Source organism: Athene cunicularia (genome assembly GCF_003259725.1).
Source record: "Athene cunicularia isolate RWA chromosome 10 unlocalized genomic scaffold, athCun1 chr10_part1, whole genome shotgun sequence".
Classification (NCBI taxonomy): domain Eukaryota; kingdom Metazoa; phylum Chordata; class Aves; order Strigiformes; family Strigidae; genus Athene; species Athene cunicularia.
Window position 1 is genome coordinate 19,320,299 of NW_020799112.1, and position 19,582 is coordinate 19,339,880.

The 19,582-nt window shown below is 41.0% G+C and overlaps 1 protein-coding gene across 2 annotated transcripts in view; it reads left to right on the forward strand.

Annotated features, from left to right (window-relative positions):
• The window catches only part of LOC113483885 (fibrillin-1), a 145,454-nt gene that overhangs the window by 93,826 nt on the left and 32,046 nt on the right, over positions 1 to 19,582 (forward strand). For both annotated transcript variants that reach the window (XM_026855896.1, XM_026855897.1), the window contains 12 exons: positions 7,396 to 7,518; positions 8,052 to 8,174; positions 9,996 to 10,121; positions 11,721 to 11,843; positions 12,445 to 12,567; positions 13,424 to 13,588; positions 13,984 to 14,052; positions 14,164 to 14,289; positions 15,604 to 15,726; positions 16,335 to 16,493; positions 17,423 to 17,494; positions 19,432 to 19,557. In XM_026855896.1, the coding sequence (XP_026711697.1) occupies positions 7,396 to 7,518; positions 8,052 to 8,174; positions 9,996 to 10,121; positions 11,721 to 11,843; positions 12,445 to 12,567; positions 13,424 to 13,588; positions 13,984 to 14,052; positions 14,164 to 14,289; positions 15,604 to 15,726; positions 16,335 to 16,493; positions 17,423 to 17,494; positions 19,432 to 19,557 (1,458 nt within the window). The remainder of the gene's footprint in view (positions 1 to 7,395; positions 7,519 to 8,051; positions 8,175 to 9,995; positions 10,122 to 11,720; positions 11,844 to 12,444; positions 12,568 to 13,423; positions 13,589 to 13,983; positions 14,053 to 14,163; positions 14,290 to 15,603; positions 15,727 to 16,334; positions 16,494 to 17,422; positions 17,495 to 19,431; positions 19,558 to 19,582) is intronic.

A 19,582-nucleotide genomic window follows, 5' to 3' on the forward strand; every position in this document is an offset into this window, starting at 1 on the left:
GTAGACCAACATTTCAATGTTCTTTGTTTCTGTGCTAAATTACATGAAGATCTTCCGTACTCTAGACCTGAAAACTCCCGTGCTGATCAGTTACTCATGGCACAGCTCTCACTCCCAGAGTAAGGAGCAATCAGGGAAGATGAAGCAACTAGTAGAAGTCAAAAGAAAGTTCATGGAGACAGGGGAGGAATCTGAGGTATGGCTTCTGGGGAAGTGCCTGCAAATAGCCACCATTTTGGCATCATGTGATGCTGGGTAGTGGCAAATGTCCCAAGCATACTTTTTCATTAATGGAGAGGCAGGGAAATCCCTCCCTTCTGGTCCCAACCCAGCCCAGCCCTCTGGATGGATGCTGTCTGCCATGTGGGCTCTTCCCACCGCCTTGTACGTCTTTATCTGTCCCTCAGCCCATCCTCTGCTGCTTTTGGCTATATGCCAGTGTCCCAGGGAGGATGGCACTCACCAGGAAAATGGCCAGGACACCTTAATTAGAAGAGATACCATAGAGAGGCTCAGTAATTTGAAAGAGGCTGGTAGTCTAAGACAAAAATGTGTGAAGTATCAGTTATGCTCTTACAGATGAGGTGGGACCATACTCACGTCACCAAAACCTTTTAGATTTAAATAAGAGGGAGGAAGCAAAGCAGGAACTTTCTAGGTTGGTTTTATGCTGAAGAAACTGTGTGGATACAGGTTCTGTTGTGACTACAACGTGCAGGTTCCCACATTCTGTTTATTAAGAAGTCTGATGCACTGGTGGAGATCTCTGAATTCCCCACCTCATGTTTGCACAGTATTAGAACAGAGCTGAAGCTCCCAGGCTCAGGTACTGCCAACCATGAGAGCATCCTTTAGGACTTCTTCTGGAGGGACATTGCCAACTACACCTTGACCCCAGGATTCAATTCCTGACTTACAGACAGCTCAAAAGTATCCACAGTTTTTAGGATCTCCAGTCGAAAAAAATAACAAAAATGTGTACAGTGCTTTGAATGGGAGGTTCTCTGTTTCACGAGAACAACCAAATAATGTCCTCTGGGTTCTGTTACAATTTTGTCTAAATATTTCAGCTCCCCCGTCATTACTGATTATTTCCATTTTAACAAATAAACATGGGGTTTTTTTCTCCCCAATCATTTAACAGTATTCAGAATCCACCCACTGCCTTACATTCCCATCCCACACAGATGTTAGTTCCCCCCCTCCTTGGTTCTCAGTAAGAATGTGGACAGAGTTTAGTAACAAAATCATAATTTATAAAAAATTATGCAAAAATATACATTGTAGATGCAGGTTTCCTAGGCAAATTGCTACAAATGGTTTAATTTCCATTCACAAGGCAAACTGTGGTAAGACTGACTTAGAGCAGTTCATTTTAGATTTTTCTCGGCAGGCGGTGGTACATTGCCCTAGAGAGAAGTGCAAAGTTTTCCTGTATCCTGGTTCTAGATTACCCAGCTTTATGACAAATATCTTTTCTCTGCTTTTTCTGTCAGTAAAGTATACATGTACTTGTGCAGAGATGAAATCCTGTATTGGCACTTGCATTTGTACTTTGTGATTCATCACCACTCTGGAGTATTGCCTGTAAATTTGCAATATTTCATTGTTGATGTAGAGCCTTAGATTTACTTGCTCTGATATTTTCACAGAGGAACAAATTCTTCTCCGACTTTCTCCCATCCATCCTTGCCAGTTATGGCTGTGTGTGCAGCCCTCCTCTTTGCTCCTGGTGGAGCTGTGCTTGCACGGGCTTAGGGCTCCTTTCACAAAGTCAGAGGGGGACTTGGGCAGGAGTTGCCCGGGATGGCCATCAGATCAAAAATAAATGTGCTTTAAAAGTCAACTGGATTTCTCCACAGCAGGCTCAGGGAGTTGGAGGGCTGAGAGCAGGCTCTGACTCTGCAAGGGCTGTGCTGGTGCCTTTTGGAGAAAGGCTAATGGAAGATGTTCAGCTGTGGCCTTAGTCTGGGGTGTGAGTTAGAGAGTTGGATTTTATTACTTGCTGTCATCTAGTAATGATGATGATAGTGGATGAAGGAGTGAGTGAGTGCACACTGCGTACTTGCATGGCTGATAATAACATAGTTATAAAGAAAAGTTCACCTGGTACCATGAAAAGAAGAGGTGAGCCCTGTCGTTTGCCCTCAGAAATAGCTTTATAATGTTTTGTGGGTTGTATAATGTGCTTGCCTCTTTTCCCTGCCTTTGGCTTCTGGCCATGAATAATACATTGTGTTTCAGCCTTGATGGCAAAGGAGAGTTCTGGTATCAGTGAAACAAATACATTTCCCCTTATGAATCTGGGAGCTGGCTATGTCAGGCCAAATACCAGAAGATAATAATATTAAGATGCCGCCCGCCAAATGGGGGTATTACAGAAGGAGCGTGTTGCGAGCAGGCATCTGTCCAGCAATAACATGCTGCGCCCCAGGCTGATGACGTAAGGATGGATAGCACACAAGAGCTGAACTGCCCCATGTGAAACTCCAAGAGGTGTCCACGGTGCACTATGCTGAATAAAATCCCAGTGATTCCAAAAGAGAAAACAATTTTACAGGTATAGAGATAAGAAGAGGGAAATTTTTCCATATATTTTCCTACTTGTGTGAGCACTAAGTTGAATTTCAGAGTCTTCTCCCTCTGAAAAGCATTCCCTTTTACCTACCTGATTACATGGGCAGTGACCCAGGAGGAGGAAATGCCTTGTGACTTCCACCAGACGACTGGCCCTGTGGGAATCAGGCCCAGGCTTGAAATACCAGTGAAACGTCAGTGCCATAAAATGCACAGATACTCAGAGAGTGCCAAAAAAATGAAAAAGTCAGAAAATGTTTAAGGGATTTGCATAATTCCTGACAAACAGTACAGATTTATAGGTGGCGTCTGAATTAAATTGACACTTTGCTAAGAATCCTTATAAACTATTGAAGCCCCCAGGAAACCTAACAGAAAACATAAATGCTACACAGAGTATCTCGAGGATTTCATGCCCTGTGATGAACGTGTGAATTTTCATGGGTTAATGTTCACTCTCATTCTGTTCAAACTGAGAAGAATGACTTGGGTGTTTCCAGAGTGGAGGTGAGAATAGTGCTTTATCCCCATGCTCCTCTCTGGCTGTGTTTAATGATCCACTTCCAAACTGCACAGGGATGCGCTGTGCAGATACTGTCTAGCTGTTTCTTTCCTTTGGTTGCCACGTTTGCAAGCATAGTGCCAACATGACAGGTATATATGATGTGTATTTTTGCTGCACATCCACATCCCTAAAAATTTGTGCCTCCGTGATTAATGGGAGAGACACTATATTAATTGCCAAAGGCTTGAGAGAAAAAAATATTTGTTCAGGGAAGAGAACTGAAGGAGCCAACAAAACAGGGTGACTGACAGGGTTTTTTTCCCCATAGTGCTTGGGATTATTATGAAGTCAGATCTGCATATTATTTATCATACGTATTCTCATCTGTTGTAGGCAGACAACTCCCTTAGCATTAATGGGAGTTGTGCAATTACAAAGCTGAGAACATGTGTGCAGCAGGGCTGGGGCACAATGGGACCGGCTGAGGATGTAGTGTCAGTCTCGGATTGGAATGTCTTTATTTTCCTTGGCTTGTCACAGCCTCATACTCGAGGCAGAAGAAGGTTGATATAAATCAGTGACTCACTTCTTTACTCTTTAGTGAAAATCCCCCTGAAGTCAATGGGAATAAGCCATCATTGTGTGAAACCCTGACTTGAGTACTGTCCTTCTGTATGCTCTTTGGGTCATGATACCTTCACTCAGACCAAGTAATGCCTTTCTTTTCAAACAATTATATGAAAATATTTGGAGTATTTGAAAAGTTTAGTACTGTTTGTACTGCCATGCAGACAGCACAATCTGGACTCTTGCTCTTATTAAAGATATTTATGTTAAGTTAATTTTTCCCCTACAGAGCTCAACTTCTTTTTGTTTCGTTCTGTGAAGCCATAATTCAATACTTATGGCAACATAAATCCATATTAAGCTCCAGTATAAGCAGGCATAAATTCCATTGATTTCGCTGCCCCGTTTTACAGAGGACCGTGTTTGGTCTGAGATCTTTTTTTGCCTTGGAAATAATTGCAATGCAATAAATTTAGGCTTATAACTCAGCTGTGCAGTGAAAGGAGAGAATAGGGATTATAGCAAAGCAACATCTGAGTTAAATGCAGATAGCTTTGAAAAGAAGTAAAATCTGGGATGAAGCCAGTGATGGTATTTTGTATGCTTTCATCAGCTTTAATTTAAGTATCCGAAAGCCTTTCTATGCATCAGTGAAGTAAGCCCTGCAATGCCTTGTCCCTGTAAAGGTAGATGGCATTAGGAATTATATTTTGCATTCCCTATTTGATCTTTACCCAGACAAAAAAAGCATTGAAATCTATTGAAAAATTTTCCTGGAAAAAAGCTGAGGGTTACAGGATTTTGTTCAAAGCAAGTAAAATGACATTTCAGTGGATGATCTCTGAGAAAGTTGATGCCATTATAGATATCCATGTTTGGGTATAGATTTCTGCTCACAACTCTCATCCTGCAGAAGATTCCAAGCTGCTTTAGTGCATGTGTCAAACAGCTGATGGGGGAACAGGTGCCCACTGCGAGGCTACCAGTGTCATGGTGCTGCTGTGCCCCCAGGAGATGTAAATGGGGGCTCTCGGGTGCAAGGTGTTAGCGGGTCAGCGTGAGGTGGGATGGGATGGAGTCAGCAGTCACTTAACATAGAGTTGAAAATTTGTTTTAGGTTGCCTTAAATTGGAGCCTGAGCATGACTTCATTGCGGTGTAGCTGTTGCATGCAAGTTTCTGTTTGTGTTTGCTGGTGGTTTAAAAAAAAATCTTGGCAGAAATCTCTCAACTGATGATGTTGTTTCTGGTGTTTTGTTGTGCTCTGCAGGGTATAAGGAAGCATGTGATTGTCTGTATGTTTCAAAGCATCAAATAATCAAATACAGCGCAATCTCAGTGTTAGCAGTGGGGTAACAGTTTGGGTTTTAAAATCCTGTAAAAGTTAAAATATGGAGTGTTTGCTTCAGCTTTTTTATGTCAGTCTATGTTGTAGCTGACCTCTCAAAATTCCTTCTAGTCTTTCCCTTCAGTCCAAGCCAAAATGTTTTTTTCTTTTTTCTGACCACCCTTTAGATTTTTGACAGACATTAGTTTCCTGTTCAGGGTGATGTTATCTTAATATGAGTTTCTGCACATGCTAAAGGCAAATACACTCCAAAATTATCTGCTCCTGACCCTTTTTTAAGTTTAAAAAGTGTCCATTTGCATGTGTTCAGGCTTGTTGGTGAAATCAACATTCATTAATAGTAGATTCCAGCTGCCAGATTTAGATCTCTAACTGGACGTCAGCATTCAGATTATGGGAATACTCGGGTCTGGGGTTTTGATTCAGAGCAATGCCTCATTTAGAAAGAAACCCAGAAAAGTAAGATTAGATGCAGTTCTGCTATACAGACTTTAAAAAAACCCCAAACAAACACAAAACCAACGAACCAAAACCAGCCCTCAAACCAGCAGTGGGTTTGGGTAATTTCTGGACTTGAGTATTTAATTGTGGGATGACAGATGTATGTTGTCTGCTTCTCAGAGTCATGTGTAGCCTTTGTGACAAGACAAAATATATGTACAGGGCATAGAGAAAGGGCACAAAACCTTTTGTCTAAAGAAGGGTGGGCAGAAAAAGCTAAGAAAGGCTTCTAAAGGAAATGGTTAAGATGATACTTGGACACTTTCTCCAATGGCTCCACTCTCTTGCCCTCTTTAAAGAGCTGATTGTTTTTAGGTACAATGGTAGGGAAACTGAAGTCTGTGGTTTGGGGGCTGAGAACCTCAAAGGTTGTTACATGGTTGATGGCTGATGCCTTTTCTTAATCATCTTCTCAAGAGGAGAATGAGCTACATTTTTGTGTGTGCAATCATGCAGCTTGTGAGCTTGTTTTCCCTTTCCATCAGCTATTGTACAGAATGAGATGATTTGGCTAACTGCAACAGCAAAGGCACCTGGGAGGGCTGAAAAAATTGCTATAAATATTAAGTGGTTTGATGTGAGTTCTAGATAATTTACATCCTGCATGGAAGTAAAGCACAGTTAGAGCGAGCTTGGTTACAAAAAACATTGTAAAATCCATAGCTTGGATGTGTAAGAAAATTCCTGCCAGTTTTGTTTTAGTTACCAGTAGTAATTTCTGAAAACTTTGCCTCTGAGTTTATACATTCTTCAAGTACTTATATGGGTCATTAATACTGTTTGGTGACAAGGAAGAATGGAATTCAGTTTGGGTTTTTTGGTCTATACATTCTGACATTGCCAGACAATGCCCGAGAAAGAAAATAAGGTGAAAATAGCAAGTACTGCAATAGAATGTGCTGGCATGAATGCATATGTAGAAGGTTGGATGACTTGCCTGGTGTCTCCACCAAGTATGCTGACTTTTTTCCACTGTGTTAAGTTTCCTGAGTTCTTAATAAACTGCATGCCTGATGAGCTTTGGGTCCATCAGCTGTCATGTTAAATACAGTGGTACAGCCCATCCTCCACCTTCCACAGAGTCTCTGGCAAGACAGAACCTGGCTTCATTGACTGCCTAGGGATAATGGTAGGAGGAGTTTGCAGGTGGTGCCCAGCTGGTGCTCCTCAGCATCCTTGCAGATATGGTGGGGGCTGTGGGAGTGTTGCATTCTAGGAGTCCCTGGCAGCAGAGTTTCCCCTGAGACCTTTTAGCAAACCATGTGATGTAGAGACACCCGAGTCCTGCTTTGAGGACCCCAGGGTGGGCTCATGGGAAAGTTGCCTTCTTTCCCTCAGTCACGTTAAGGTATGGTCAAGATGCCAGCCAGTACACTGTAATGGTATGTCTCTATTGTCAGGGGAGCACAGGTTTTCACACCATGTCATCAGATTTGACCAACAACCTCTTGCAAAGCTGCTTGACAAACACACATGCCAGGATGCTGACGGCCTGCGTTGGTAATCTTGGTGGATGCTAGTCCTCTTCTTCCCAAAGGCTGTGGCCTCACATTCTGAGCACACCAGTTAGAAAAAGAAGGGAAACTTGAGTTACGGTTTTCCTCCTTGAATCTAAAAGTTACCAGGCGTTGGGGTGAACTGCAGGAGTACTGCTTTGTATGCCTATCAGAAAAATAGATTGCAGGGCAGCGCATGTTTGAAATACTCTACGTGCTTCTTTGCTTTTCTCTGTTGTGATTTTATTTCTCTTCTGCTTCATTTTTAAATGTCATGTTATAAAGAAATGCAGGCTTGCTTTCACGTTCACATTGTCTTTCTTGAGAAATTCCAGTATCGGTTACCTGGATATGAGAAAGTTTGATCCATGAGCTCTTCAAACATCTCTTGTGTTTTTACAGATATCAATGAGTGTGAAATTGGAGCCCATAACTGTGATAGACATGCCATATGTACAAACACAGCAGGAAGTTTCAAATGTAGCTGCAGCCCTGGCTGGATTGGAAATGGTATCAAGTGCACAGGTGAGAGTCATATGTATTTGTATTTATTTGTAAGGTCAGACCAAAACTGGGTCCTAGCGATTCTGAAAAAATCAGTACCACGCCTACAAATTGGGAAGACAAACGTACATCAAGCTTGTTAGGTCACTTTGACATTATCTGTTGGAGGACAAATTCTCTGCCATGGTAACTGAAATCAGCATTATCTTAATGTTTGCCTTGAGATGGTGAAAACAGACTGGACCATGGAGAGAAGAGATGCTGGTGCTCCCTTTGAAAAAAAAAAAAAAAAAAGATACAGGTCTTAGTTTTGAGTGTGCCCTGCAGCTTCCTCATTCGCAGTTACCTTGTCAGACTACTTTGTTGGGCTGCGAATAAGCTGTGTCTGCCTTTCCAGTCAGATGACACCACATACATGTGGCTTTTATTATGGAAGATCAGTTAAAGTAGAGCTTCTGTGTGCCATACGCTATTTAAAGTTTGTGTTCATGGTGTGTTTTTTTAACTAATGTTGCTTTTTTCTTTTTTTTATTTTCTTTTTTATTATTTTAAAGATCTGGATGAGTGCTCCAATGGAACCCACATGTGCAGCCCACATGCTGACTGCAAGAATACAATGGGCTCTTACCGCTGCCTGTGTAAAGAAGGTTATACTGGGGACGGCTTCACTTGTACAGGTGAGCTTTCGGGGGAAAGCATTGGATGACCTCCAGTGGTCCCTTGCAACCTAAATTAGTTTATTATTCAATACACAAAAATAGCTTTTAAACATTTGAAATTATTCTCAAATATGTCTGTGTCCATATTCCATTGTCTTCTACTTCACCTAAGTTGCCATAACTTGAAATAAATACTGTGTATTATACCTAGTCTAAAGCAGTCACATTTTTTCACTTGATAAAATGCAAGTCTGGATTGAGTTTTTCTGGTTAGTTGGAACGGATGGCAAAATTATTAAAATGATGCTTGATCATATAATTTGGCTAGTTAGTAAACCAATCCACTGGCTACCCACCTTTATATTTAAATAACAGGGCACGCCCATTAAAATGACTTCATAAAATTGCCTGAAAATGTTTGTTCTTTCCACAAGTGACTGTGTGCTGTCTGCCCTCTTTACTGCATCACCCTGAGAGATGCTGTCAGGATGCAGTGCTGACACGTAAATTGATGGAAGTAGCTGCTTCTGAAACCTCACTTTATAAACTGTAGATGTGATTATAAAACGTTGCGAGAGAGATGTTTCCCACCCACACTTCAGTCTTCTGCTTTGAAGAACAGGTTAGCTCGTGTAAGCTTAATCAGGAGCCCTGCCACTACACTAAGGATATCAGTATTGCTGGTGGAATTATTTGGAATAAAGACATGTTAGAGAAATAAAATAAAGACAAATAAAGATGGCTGGTGGGCCAGGTTTTCAGCTGGTGCAAATCAGCAGTGCACTATCAACTACAGCAGGTTTTTATGGCAGAATCTAGCTCAGCAGGTTTAAGGCTGAGTTTGAATCATTCCAATTTATAAATGGACCCTGGGATTCTGTTTAATTCTCTCTCTATAATTTGCTCTGGAATCTGATTCAGCTTTCTTAGTGGCCTTCAGAATCCAGTGCTCTTTGTTAATTTCCCATATGATGATTTCCAGGAGTCTATAAACCACATCTTTCAAATGGAGTGCTTATGGAGTTTCTACATTCGGTTTTTTTTTTTTTTTTTTTTTTTTTTTTTTTTAACGTGGATACTTTATTGTTCATGGATTCAGGAGGTGGCTGGGGCTCAAACTAGGGCACGCAAGCGTTCTGTAAGCTCTCTGCCAAAGCGTGCAGCATTCACCCTGGTAGGTACTACCTTTGATTTGCCAGCCATGGACTTTTACAAGCTCATGCTGCCAGCCAGACTCTGTTGCAACAGGGTGTTTTTGTCATGTATAAAATTTCAGCTGGAGACTAGGGGCCACAATCTATCTGAAGGGCAGTGTATTCCGGTAGCGAGGCTGTTTTTCTCATCAGTTGTTAACCTGCAGTTTAATTTTGATCAAGTTATTTTCACCTCAGTGCCACTTTTTGTCAGTGTTTTGTGTGTTTGGCATGGAGACTGCCTATTACCATATGTTTGCTCATTGCACAGTAAACCTCTTTTTTCAGTTGCTGCCTCTAGGCTTTGCTGTAATAGAAACAATAACTATAATAAAATTCACGTGCTCATTCTGAGACTAAATTTGACCCTGTGTACTGCCTGCAGTTGTTATTAACTGTAGCTACTTTAGGAGTCTGTGCCTCTCTCTGATTTCCCTTTTGATTAGAAGCTGTATTTTCAACATCAGAAATACACCAAGCATACATGTAATAGCCTCTGCACATAACTAGAGTGCAGTTTCTTCTGCAAGTGTTCAGAGCTAATAGAATAATTAAAATCCTTGGAACACTGTGTGCTTCAGCCGAAACAAATGTTTGTGAGAAAACCATGTTTACTATAAACCTGCAATTTCTCTTCCTTTTACAGACCTCGATGAATGCTCAGAAAACTTGAATCTCTGCGAAAATGGGCAGTGCCTCAATGCCCCTGGAGGATATCGCTGTGAATGTGATATGGGATTTTTGCCAAGTCCAGATGGGAAAGCATGTGAAGGTAATCGTGAGCTTTAAACAACACTCAACAAACTCTGCCTTAGTAGTATTTTATGTTTGAAAAATTTTACGATTGGTTGCAGTTGTGGTTGTACTGAGAACTGCATGAAAATTTTCAATAGTAGTTGCTTTTTTTTTTTCAGTTTATACATTTATTACGGGCTTCTGGGTGTTCATCTACCTATTGTATATAGAAAGAATAGCTTTTTGGAGCCTATCTTACTTACAACATGTTGTTTGTGGGTCTGATTACTGATCCAAATGGTGCTGTCAGCTGCCATTTCATCTTGGTCATTTGTACGCTGTTCTTCATTTTATTCATAACAGTTAAACAGAAAAAGGAACAACTTTGCCGTGGTGTATGTGAAGATGAAAAACACTGATTTGGTAGCTAATACAGTGAACATGCTTTGAGGGCTTCTGTGAGGTGCAGAATTAGAGTTTGAAGCCTGGCAGAAAGTTTATACAACCACCCCTAAAAAAAACCCAACAACCCCATGAGTATTTGTTCGGTTTTGAAAGTGAGTTGCCAGTAAACTGTTTACAGCTGGTTCGTAAGAGCTTTGCATATGCAAAGATTCACCAAAATCAAATAATAAACATGTTACCAACATGATCAAGGTCCTATATTTGCAACATTTGTAACATCCTTTATATGTAACATTTGAAATCCTCAGTTGATATAACGCTAATCAGTTTAAGTCAGTCAAGGAGAAGCAGCCATATCATCTGACATAGTAATAACTCAGGGTAACTGGTATTTGATGGAGTTCATAAGTACATCACTATAAATAGGATTTTTTTCCCCTGAAAAGTGTTCTGTATATTTTTTTAGTAATCTACCAAGAGAAATAATTTATGAAAGTGAATTTTTGTGTAAACTAAAACAATACTAGGTTTCATAACGTTTCATGAAACAATTTACTTTCAAACCTTTTAGCTAACTTTAAATAGCTTATATGGAGCCTAGCTCCTGTTGCTAAAACAGACTTTCCTTGATGTCTCAGATGTGTAAACTAAATGCAGTGTTTTAAGGTTCTTTGTAAACACGCACTTTTTTTATTGTATCGGATGGGTTGTTCTTTGTGTGCTGCATACAGCATTCAGTAAATACTGAATCAGATGCAGTGATTTGGACAGAAGGCACAAAAATGATCTCTGCTTGCCAAACTTGAGATCTTTCAAATGCAGAAACCTGAAGATGAGCATCAGGTTCACCTTTGGGCACAAGCTTTTCCTTTGCTGATGTCCAGCTTTCTGCAGATAACTGCTGATTTAGAATAAGCTTCATTTTTTAAAGCATATCTCCTGCCATGTTTAATTTTGCTACTTGTCAGATTAGCCCTCTAATAAGATCTGATTGTTTCTGGCTTGCTTCCAGAGGCGCTGGAAAAGAGCCTTTTGCCCCAAAAAACAGGTTATGGATTAGGTTCCTTAGGCTCCAAATATAAATCTTGCGTGTTATTTTTTCTGGTCTTACATGGTGTGCAGAAGCAGTTGGCTTTCAGATCCATGTTTTCTGAAGCTTTTTGCAGTTCTCTGTCTGTATCTTAAAAAGATAAGGAAACCTCATATTTTTCCCCTCCTGTTCCTCCATCAGATATTGATGAGTGCTCACTTCCTAACATCTGTGTCTACGGGACTTGTCATAACCTGCCTGGACTTTTCCGATGCGAGTGTGAAGTGGGCTACGAGTTGGACAGAAGTGGTGGTAACTGCACAGGTAAAGATAATTTTGTACAACATGCTTTTTAATTTTCTGTTAGTGTCGTGCGTCAGCAACTTAGGAAATTCTTTTTAAAAGCTATACAAATCAGACTGGATATAGAAAGATACAGACTTCCCTACCGTATAACACAGGATTCTCCTTCTTGTGTTTTCTACACTCCTCTTTCCATTTCTTTGTCAACCTCTGATATCCTGTTGCCTTAAGAGAAGAAGGGGAAAACCAGAGCAGAGATAACATCTCTGTCTGTCCACATCTCCCAGATGGAGATGGTTGTGCCTTGTAGTTTCAGTTCACCGTACTGGATGGTAAGCTATAACCTTGTCATGTGTTTTTCCCTTAAGTATTTTTTTTAGCATTTTTGTGAATTTTAGTTCACAGATTGGTTTTCCAGAAAAAAGACTTTTTTTTTTCTTCTCCCATGAAATGATAAATTCATCTCAGCCTACTGTTCTTCTGTGTGTATTTTTTAGAGCTTTCTGGAGATCAATATCTCATAACTAACGGATTTGTGATGGTCAGAATACGATACCCAGTATATCGATGGTTTGTGCTCTCCTTGGGTATTTGCTTACCACGTGCTGTTTTTTTCTTGCAGATGTTAATGAATGTGCAGATCCCACAACCTGCATTAGTGGCACATGTATTAATACAGCTGGTAGTTACACCTGTGAGTGCCCTCCTGATTTTGAGCTGAATCCCACCAGAGTTGGATGTGTTGGTAAGGGACCACTCTTTATGTTATTTACAGGTGAAATTGCACAGAGGAGCTGCTGGTCCTACTGCTTAGGAGTAAAGTCCCAGGTCATGGAAGAGGGCTGGAATGGGCTCTCCAACTCCCACCCCACTGCCCCTGGCTTAGAAGTTGTAATAGTGCAGCTGGAGTATGTCCAGAGTGATGTAGCATGCCAGCAGTGCCCAGCTGCCAGAACCAACCCCTTGGGCCTTGTTACAGCTGTCCACAATTTACAGCAGGCATGAGATGATTTTAAATTTCAACAAGCTTAAACCACCATCCAGCTGGCCCCAAGATGGCAGGCAAATGAAGTTGCGACATAAAACCACCCATGCTCTTGGAGCATTCAGCACAGCTTGGCTAGGTGCAGTTTCATGACTGATGGAAATGCTCTTGTATCAGGCTCCAACTGCTTCGTAATCCTCTGATATTTTTTGGCATTCGTTTGTTTAAAGGGACGTAGGGATGCTCCTCATATTCAAATGTATTTGAAATTCCTAACATTTAGTGGATGCTTTCATGCTTGTTAACCTCAAGGAGAAGATAAAGCAGTGGCTTTCTGGAACTGGAAGGATGTACAAATGCAGGTGAAAATGTGAATGAAAATGAGAAAAGCCCTGGCTGAACTGCCCTTGGTCATGCTGAATAAATTCTCTACTTTGTGAGAAGTCCAGCAAAGCCAAGGAATAGGGCACCACTCTCCTACCTATGCAGAAAAATCTGGGCCCTCCTGGACAGCTCAAGTCACTTTAGCTGTCCTACAAGACATCCCTCATCCTGAGATGATGTGTTGTTTTCCTCTCTCATAAGATGTGTTTGTCATTATGTGCATTCTGAATAGATACACGATCTGGCAACTGTTACCTGGACATTAAAACTCGTGGAGATAACGGTGGCACCTTCTGCAGCAATGAGATTGGAGTGGGTGTTTCCAAGGCCTCCTGTTGCTGCTCCCTGGGCAAAGCTTGGGGAGTTCCCTGTGAACACTGCCCACTTGTGAACACAAGTAAGTCAGCTTTCCTGAGTTAAGCACAACAATACAATGTGTTTGTTGGATTTTTCTTTCGTTTTGTTTATAATTTAGCCAGGTAACTCAAATACTGGTGTCATCAGGTATGGTGTACATGCAGGAGACAGGTTTCCACCAGTCTTAACCAAAAACTTTACTAGTCTCTCGAAAAGATCATTTACTCAGAATAATTCTATTATCATTTCTGAGCCAGTTGGCTGTTATACAGAAAACTACATTATGAAATGGAATAGCAGTTGACGCTACAGAGTAAAACCTAATGTTTATATCTGGTCACTTTGTTACTTTATATTTAAATTACCTGTAATACTCTGATAATTGTGCTGAAGACATTTGTACTATTTTAAGTTCATAAATCTATTTGTTTTCAGCTGAATATAAGGTTCTTTGCCCTGGAGGGGAAGGATTCCGACCAAACCCTATTACAGTTATATTAGAAGGTAATGTTTACATTTTCCTGTATTTCCATGTCTAAAATTATGAAACTCTTCAGTGAGTGTTGTTTTTCATGGGAGAGCATGAATGAAATGTTTGTGGTTTTGTTTGAACAGATATTGATGAATGTCAAGAACTGCCGGGACTTTGCCAAGGAGGAAAATGTATTAATACATTTGGTAGCTTCCAGTGTCAGTGTCCATCAGGGTACTACTTGAATGAAGAGACTCGAGTGTGTGATGGTACGTAGCCTTCACTTAACTACCCCTCTTCATTTATTCTTAGAAAATGATGACAGATCAACATGCAGAAGAATTACTCTGTCCTTGAAAAGGAACATAAGCAGATCAAGCGGTGTAAATCTTAAGGGTGGGAAAATTGGAACAAGCTGAAGTCTTGCACTGAGAGAGAAAATTCCTTCTTGACCATGTTGAAATATATGCAAATTTTTGTTTAGAGTAATCAGATTTTGATCAAAACCAGAAAAACCAAACATTTTTTCTTTAAGTAAAACATAATCTACTAACCAGCTATAAAAAATAGCTATTTTGTGATGGATAATGAATAAGCAGTTGGATAAAGAGCAAGCTTGCCCCATGAGTCTGCTAGGCTGGTTACAGCATGTCCATGCCTTTTTTTCACTGCTTATTTTCTCTCCTGCTGATCTCAATGTCCAATTGAAAATACTGGTTGTAGTGCAAAACATTTTCCCCTAGCACAGTCAGTAGTACATGTTCATCACATTACACACAGCTGTCAGGTTGTACTGGATATAAAACTTTGAGCAACCCATCAAGTCCTTAAATTTCCCATTGTTGAGGCTGTCTTTGGCCTTCCAGACTTAATAATGTTAATATGATGTGCCAAACACTGCAGAAATACAAAAGGTTTGGGTCCTAAATTAAGGCTGAACCAAAGTGCTTCATCTGCATTGTGCTTATGTAGCTCAGCAAGTGTTAAAGAGGAAATCTACCTTTAGATTTTTCCACAGTGGTGTGTCAAAGATACTTCAAAATGATAAAGCTAGTGAAATACTTTTGAAGTTTTAGAAATTGAGGTGTTTTGGGGGTGGTGTTGGGTTTGGGGATTTTTAAACAAAGGTTAAAGTCTCTTGGTGAAATAAACCTGACATCTTGTGTTAGGAAGGTTGCTCACTCTCCCCACTCAAACAGACCTGAACCGTCCAACCAGTCAGTTTTAGCATCATTCCTTATTGAGATGGGCACTCCGCAGGGAACAGCTTTGGTTCATGTCCAGGTCTGGGAATGCATGAGATCCTCAGATACTATTTTTGTGCAAAACCCAAATTGCTGACTCTGAGCTGCCTAGACATACCGGAGTTGCCGTCTTCACCTCACAGCCAGGCTTTTCATGGCCACCTGTGCCACCACTGCCTTCTCTGGGAGGGCTTTGCTCCACCGTGACCTCTCTCAGAGCCCCTTCAGCTCTTCTCCACCAGTACCTTCCTACCTCAGGCATTGCTGAGACATTGTCATTCCCAGAAGCACAATGAGAAAGCTCTTGTGGCCACTTACTGCCTTTTGCTTCTCTTTTAGATGTGAATGAGTGTGATACACCTGGCATTTGTGGACCTGGCACATGTTACAATACTGTTGGGAACTACACCTGCATCTGTCCTCCTGATTACATGCAAGTCAATGGAGGAAACAACTGCATGGGTATGGGTTGTGATTTTTTTAAAGCTTTATCTTAGTGCTTTGGGTCAGGGCTTTACCAGGCACAAATCAGAACTATTTCTCTGAATTCAGACATACAAGAATTAACTAAATGAAAGATCAAGCTTTTTTCATTAATTCTATTGAATAAAGCAAGGCAGATCACTTTTAATACAGATCTTTCAGTCTCTCATCAGAATTTCTCCTTTAATTTGATATTTCTGTGTTCATCCCTTTAATTTTAAAAGTTTCTACATGTGGAACATTACCAAAATTACTCAGACTTCACAAAACGAAGTCACAAGCTGTGTACAGTTCTTAGGGGGAACCATAAACTAGTTCATGTTTTTCAGTATGGGCAAAAGGCCAATCTTGAATCCTTTGATGAGTCTGATCAGTGTTACAGCCATGTTGTTTTCTTTTGAATATTCGTATTGCAAACACTTTTTTATACTTTTAGAGTAGTCTTTTAGGGACAGGCAGATGACAGCATCTACTTGACAGGGTTCTAAAAAAGTACATATTTGAAGGAGATATCTCCTAAATCCTTCAGGTAAATCATCTTCCATAAGAGTTGTTAATGCATTGGCCTGGGTTTTTCATTTTCACAGATATGAGAAGAAGTTTGTGTTACAGAAATTACTATGCTGACAATCAAACCTGTGACGGTGAGCTGCTCTTTAATATGACCAAGAAAATGTGCTGCTGTTCCTACAACATTGGGCGTGCATGGAATAAGCCTTGTGAACAGTGTCCCATCCCGAGCACTGGTATGTTTTATGTTTTTATGTTAAGCTATTTGAAATCCTTAGTAACCTCATCATTATTATTAGTGGGTGTAACGTTGTTACAGATGTGATGTCGTTGTCTGCTCTTGTGTGTCTAAAATGAAGGGATTAATTTTTTGGCCTGGAGGTGATCAGCCCCACTCACAATGAAGGCACATTTGGAGTGGTTTGTGTTCATCCTGCTGGGCCATGCCTCCTCTGTGCCAGTTTCTCTGTCTGGGAGACTTCGTACTTGACATGGGTTAATCTGTTTCTTTGCAAATGCTTGTTGATCCAGTGTTGAGGCACTGACCATGGTTTTACTGGCATTGCTCCAACAAATATGGTGTCTGCTGTGCTGTGCCTGGGCTGCTGAAGGGCCTTTGTGGTAGCCACGGGTTTACAGAAGTACCTTGGTCTCCTCTGAGAATGATCTTTGTCGAGCAGCTAAGTGTAAGATGTTGTTTCTGGACTAATTGTATGGGCATACAGGACTCCTCCACACTGGGTAAGGCTCTGCAGAGTTGAGCTCAGGACATCCCGCTCTGGTTCAAGGTAGTTTGCTTCAAGAACAAACTTTCTAGACACTTACTTGAATAACTTCCAACTTACAGTTCAGGGTTTTAAAAGTCAGATCTGGACTTGTATGCAAAAGCTGTAATGCAAGAGATAAGCATACGGAAAGCAAAATCGGCATGTGATCCCAAGCCCTCTGCATCTTTTTATTTACTAATTTCAATGGCCTTTGAATGAGAACCCAAGTGCATACTAATAATATCACATGGTGAGCCTTGGGGAGGAGTCTGCACACCTCTGTGTGCCCTGCAGGTGCTGAAAGAGTAGAGGAATTTTCTTGGGCAAAGGATGTAATGAATTTTTGACTGTTGATTAATTCCAAATACTATCATAGGTGCTTTGTTTTTCTGTTGCAGATGAATTCTCCACACTCTGTGGAAGTCAAAGGCCTGGCTTCTTTATTGACATTTATACAGGATTACCAGTTGGTGAGTTGTAATTTCTATTTTGAACTAAATTCCATACTACCTCTGCCCAGGTAAGAGGAGAGGTTGGTTTTCCCAATTGTTTTTTTCATGGGAGGAGTAACGACTAAACTGTGATGGAGTTCAACCCTCTGTTTAAGTCTGAGCCTGCAGACTTTCTGCCTAGCTCCTCCTAGCTGGCAGCAATGATAATTGCTGCTGGTAATCAAGGCAACATAAAGCTCCAAAGAAACTGTAATCAAGCCTACATGAGCAGGGCACAGATACTGAGAATATGAGGTCTGGGAGTAAGGCCAACCAGCATTTGGTCTAAGAGGAATTAGGAGTCTTTCCTTCAAAATAAAGCAGAGATTTAATCTGACATTTCACATGGGTCCCCCTGTGTATTGGTTTGACACAAAAATCCTTTTTTCTGCTCAGCTGGAATATTTCTCACATATGTTATTGTGTGTAACGTTTGAATCGTGAGTAACAAATTGCAAAACAAAAAGAGGGAAAGAATGAGGAATTCTAAGACAAGGAGTTGAGTAAATCCCTAGTGGGACTCCCTTTTGTTTTTATTAACACAAAAATGCAAATAAGAAGCAGATAATGTGCCCTGTAATGAACAGAGACAGCATACAGGCAGTAATCAGGTGCTTTAGCATTGAGTTGTTGTTGTGACGCAGTGTTGAGCTAATTAGATGGAAATATTTCTAGTAAAGGGGGGAATGTAATTTTTAAAGAAGCTACAGAAATGTATGGTATTTATTATTTACCAGGTCATTTCATAGAAGCAAAGTTCCCCTTTCTAGCTATAAGCATTAGCCCACATTGTTGCCCAGTCTACTCAAGCTAACTGGGCCGTTCATCAGCATCAGCAGGGAGGCCTTGGATCATGCCAACATACATAAGTAAAAACTGCATCTATAGCAGCTGACGTGTGTGCCAGGAGTGTTGCAGTCTGCTCTGACTGCCCTGCCACATCATAGAGCAGTGCACATTCAGGAGCCGTCCCGCAGAGGCCACCCATACATCCCAGTGCATGCGACGCTGTGGTGAGACACGTGCAGACACAGCCTCACATGGTGTGAGTGGCAGGCTCTCCCTGCTGCTTTGGCATCTTGGCAGGTCTCGCTAGGTTGTAGAACTCAACCTGCTGCTCTTGCACAAGAGTTGCTTGTGTCCATGACATCTGCAGGCCCAGGGCACTGGGACAAGGTAGCACCCATTCTGCAGGGACAGTGCTCTGTCTACCCTGTAATATTTGGTTACAGTCCTTACATGATGTTACTCTTCTGTGTAGATTAAAGTGCTATATATTTACTTCAGGTGATTGTTTCAGAGACAGAAGTAGTTCTATAATAGCAGCTGGAGGGTTTTTCTCTGTCAAAATCAGTTCCTTAACCCAGGTGTATGTAGAGCATTGGTAAACCCTGGCTGCCTGGCTTAATCAATTTAACAGCGTGTTTGCAGCACTTCAGATGTTACCTGGCATTGGCACTTTCAAACTGTTACATAAAAACATGAGAGTGTTTTCAGATTAACAAGAGTAAAACAGTACAAAACAAATTCTGACAAGAGTTTGCATTCAGACATGCTCTCCTATATTAAACCAAAGACAGTTACATTCTCTCTGACTCAGTAACTCCACTGCAACTCGGGAAGATGAGTTCATCATGGCTGTGGGTGGGAGGCATGAGGAAGGACATGTGCTACCCTCTACATTCCTATGTGGTGGGATATATCTTCTCTACAGTGAACAATCAGAACCTGAGGAAATAGGAAATACCTGCATTTCCACAGTTTGGAATGACTCATTGTCTATTGCAGTTGGGACCATTCTGATGCTGGCATTATACATTTGATAATTCTCTAAAGGATAAATGCATAAGGACATATTATGTAGCAGAAGATTTCATGAAGTGCTGTTTCCAGGTATTTAAAACAATTTCTTGCAGATATTGATGAATGCAGAGAGATTCCTGGAGTGTGTGAAAACGGGATCTGTATAAATATGGTTGGCAGCTTCCGATGCGAGTGCCCTGTGGGTTTCTTCTACAATGACAAGCTTCTGATCTGCGAAGGTAGAGTGCTGATCTTAGTCAGAGA